The 3,887-nt window shown below is 28.6% G+C and overlaps 1 protein-coding gene across 1 annotated transcript in view; it reads left to right on the top strand.

Moving 5' to 3' along the window:
* Positions 1 to 310: 310 nt before the first annotated feature.
* Positions 311 to 3,887, top strand: part of LOC107654282 (myotubularin-related protein 4) — a 75,957-nt gene continuing 72,380 nt past the window's right edge. The window contains exon 1 of the mRNA XM_016441306.1: positions 311 to 793. Coding sequence (XP_016296792.1) covers positions 749 to 793 — 45 coding nt within the window. The 5' untranslated portion in view covers positions 311 to 748. The remainder of the gene's footprint in view (positions 794 to 3,887) is intronic.

Genomic DNA, 3,887 nt, shown 5'->3' with positions numbered 1-3,887 from the left:
TATTTATTTCAGTTCCCGTTTTATTTTAGTACATCAAGGTAAATTAAATTAAGATGATAAATGTTGCCATGGCAACTAGCTGAAATGTATATTTTTAAATGTTATTTTATTTCAGTTAACATTTATCTTATTTCAAGTAACAAAAATGGTTTTTAATGGTTTTAATTTCAGTTTTAGTTAACTATAATAACCCTGTTCTGCACTGTGGCACGTCCGAGGAATGGCACCAGTGAGCATGATGCAATAGAAAGCTGTGTTTATTGTCTTTATTTCCCGTCTTCAGACTGGAAATGGTCTGGGTGTTTTGGCTCCAGTGTGTTTTGTGCGCATGGATGCAGTGATATGAGGTTGCAGGCTGGCACGGATGAGATCTCGGTGAAGGGTGAACGCAGGAATAAAGACAGAGAGCGAGTGCGAGCGTGAGGGGGATGCAGTGCACAAGGGCGGAGCTTAGCATCAGGCAATACCCCGTCTGATTCTCTCTCTCTCTCTCCATCTCTGATCTCTGTGCGCTGACGCCGGTGAACACATCTGTCCGTCTCTCTGTCCTTCACCAGCGCCTCCGTCTTTCTTCTGGAATATTCTGAGCCACAGGAAGCGCAGGGAATTGTGGGTCTGATCGGTGTGTGTGTGTGTGTGTGTGTGAGGTGGTGAAACACACGCTGGTCTCGGCCGAGGGAAGGATGGTTTTGCCGGATGGTTTTGCGGCGGTTCTCATCCGAGTGCGTATCTCCCGGGCAACCGCGCCATGAGCCGGACCAACCGCGTCTCCTGCTCAATGCTCAACTGCTTCGTAAGTGTGTGTGTGAGCGCTGCAGCTGTGGTGAAGTACTTGACGGCATGTGACTGTACAGATGTGTGTGTGTGTGGATCACACAAGTGCTGTTTCTACGGAGAAAGCGAGAGTGAGATGGTGTTTCGTCATAAAGAGAGCAGCTCCTCATGTAAACGCGGCGCTCAGATGCTCGACTGGGAATATTTGTGACCCTGGAGCACAAAAGCAGTCTTAAGCCGCTGGGGTATATTTGTAGCAATAGCCAAAAAAAACATTGTATGGGTCAAAATTATCGATATTTCTTTTATGCCAAAAATCATTAGGATATTAAGTAAAGATCATGTTCCATGAAGATATTTTGTAAATTTCCTACCGTAAATATATCAAAACTTAATTTTTGATTAGTAATATGCATTGCTAAGAACTTAATTTGGACAACTTTAAAGATGATTTTCTCAATATTCTGATTTTTTTTGCACCCTCAGATTCCAGATTTTCAAATAGTTGTATCTCAGCCAAATATTGTCCGATCCTAACAAACCATACATCAGTGGAAAGCTTATTTATTCAGATGATGTATAAATCTCAATTTCAAAAAATGTACCCTTATGACTGGTTTTGTGGTCCAGGGTCACATTTGAGCAAACGGCAGGATCTTTGATGGACAGAGAGAGAAGTTCAGAAGAGTGTTAGATTAGGAATATTTAGAGGTCTTTAGTTTTTTTTAGTTTTTTTTTTATATATAGATTGTGTTTATTCTGAAAGTTTAAAATGTTTGGTATTATAATAACAGAAAGTTGTTGTTAATATTTAGTATGATTGATTATATTATATTATATATTAATTAATAACAATAATAAGAATTATTATTATTATTATTATTGTTATGTAGAATAATATTATACTAAATAATAAAAACATCAGTAAGCTTAATAAGAAAATAAGAAAATATTTTTGTAATAATATTATATTATAATAGTATAATGTGCTTATTATTATTATTTTAGTAAATAATAGTAATGCTATTAAATAAGTATAGTAAATTATATTATTGTTAATTATAATAGTATAAAATTATACTAAAAATACAATAATAATAATAAAAATAATAATTATTATTGTTATTGTTCTTCTTATTATATAGCATAATATACAAAATGATGTTTAAAAACAACAATAAGCATAAGAAAATAGAAAGAAAAATAAGAAATATAATGAAAATAAATTATTTATAAATTGTGTATTATAATAGTATAACATTATGCTTATTATAATAATTATAATATATTTATTTATTATTAGTTGTACTATAGTAGCATAATGTTGTAGTAAATAATAATAATGCTATTAAGTAAAAAACAAAATCGAAAATATTATATTATTTTTTATAATATATTATTCTTATAATCGTTGTTATATTATAATATACATTTTTGCAAAATAATTACAATAATAATAATAACAATGATTATTATTATTATATAGCATAACACAACAAATTATAAAAGTTAAGCATAGTAATATAAATAGAAAATGTAATGAAAATAAATTATAAAAAATTGTATATTATAACAGTATAATATTATGATTATTATAATTACTATATTATATTTTATTGTTATTATTATGTTGTTATATTATATTAGTATAATATTTTGATTAGTAAAGTATATGTGCAATAAGTATAATAAGAAGGAAAATATTATGTGATTTTTATTTATTATTTAGTATAATAGTCATCATAATGCAACAATGTTATTAATAATAATAATGGGGTATAATATTGTATTCGTTTTTGGTTTGATTCTCCTATTTTATTATAAAAGTTATATTTTATAAACTATTACAAAATAACTATAAAAGTAACATGATGTTTAGTATGTAAAGCATTTGGTCAATTTTCCAGCAAAAATAATTATTAGGACATTTTTTTATGAACTAAAAAAATAACAAATAGCTATAAAAATGTTTTATGTATTTAGTATATCAAGCATTTTATTTGTTGAAATATAAAATTATATTATAATATGACTATAAAAATAACATATTGTTAGATCTACTCGTTATCTCATACACCTGCATCAGACTTAAGAGTGTTTATATTTGCTCCTGCTGTGAGAGTTGTGTTCTCGCTGAGAGCAGTGAAAGGCTCTTATCGAATGAAGAATGATTTTTCCCTGCGGTGACGTGCTCTCAGTATCAGATGGAGCAGTAATATGAGCTGTTGTTCATGTAAATGTTTTGCGTGTGTTTTCCCGGCATGCTGCGGTTATATGTGGAGTCCTGAACGAGAGCTCTGTCTGTCGTGAACGTCATATCTAGGAAATCATTCCAGTGTCGCTCACAGGTTGTTTGGATGTAAATATCTCATGCATAACTCTCTACTAGAGCATAGTCATAATTAACAATGTAAACTCATTAATTGTGCATACTATTTAATGAGTTTGATGTGCATATACTTGTGTTCTGTGTGTGTGTTTAGTGAGTTAATGAACAACGGAGACTGTTCTGTGGAAATTATGAAGGAGCATGTGTTTTTTATTTTTAGTTTAATGCAAGGTTTATACACATTTAAATATAAAACTATGAATAAATATATAAAAATTGTAAAATTGTATTTTTATATTTACATGCATATAAGCATTGCACTATCAGGGTTAAAACCATTTAAAAAATCATTATTTGAAGCAAAATAATGTAAAATAAAATATACAAAAGTAAAATGTTATTTCAGCTAGTTGCCAAAAACTTAAAGTACTAAAATAACTAAAACTAATAAATAAAAATTAATGCAATTCTATTAATAAAAATATATACAGATAATATAAAAAATTAAAAGATATAAAATATTATAAAAATTACAAAGCATGCAACAAAAGTACTAAAATTTAACTAAAATTAAAGTGAAAACAGAAAATGGAAAATCAAACATTACTCCAAGAATATTGCTGTTTATATATATATATATATATATATATATATATATATATATGTGTATGTATGTATGTATGTATATATATATATATATATATGTATGTGTATATATATGTATGTGTATATATATATATATATATATATGTATGTATATATATATATATATATATGTGTATGT

Source organism: Sinocyclocheilus anshuiensis, unplaced genomic scaffold (genome assembly GCF_001515605.1).
Source record: "Sinocyclocheilus anshuiensis isolate Anshui unplaced genomic scaffold, SAMN03320099.WGS_v1.1 scaffold163, whole genome shotgun sequence".
NCBI lineage: Eukaryota > Metazoa > Chordata > Actinopteri > Cypriniformes > Cyprinidae > Sinocyclocheilus > Sinocyclocheilus anshuiensis.
This window is presented reverse-complemented; position numbering and strand designations above follow the sequence as displayed.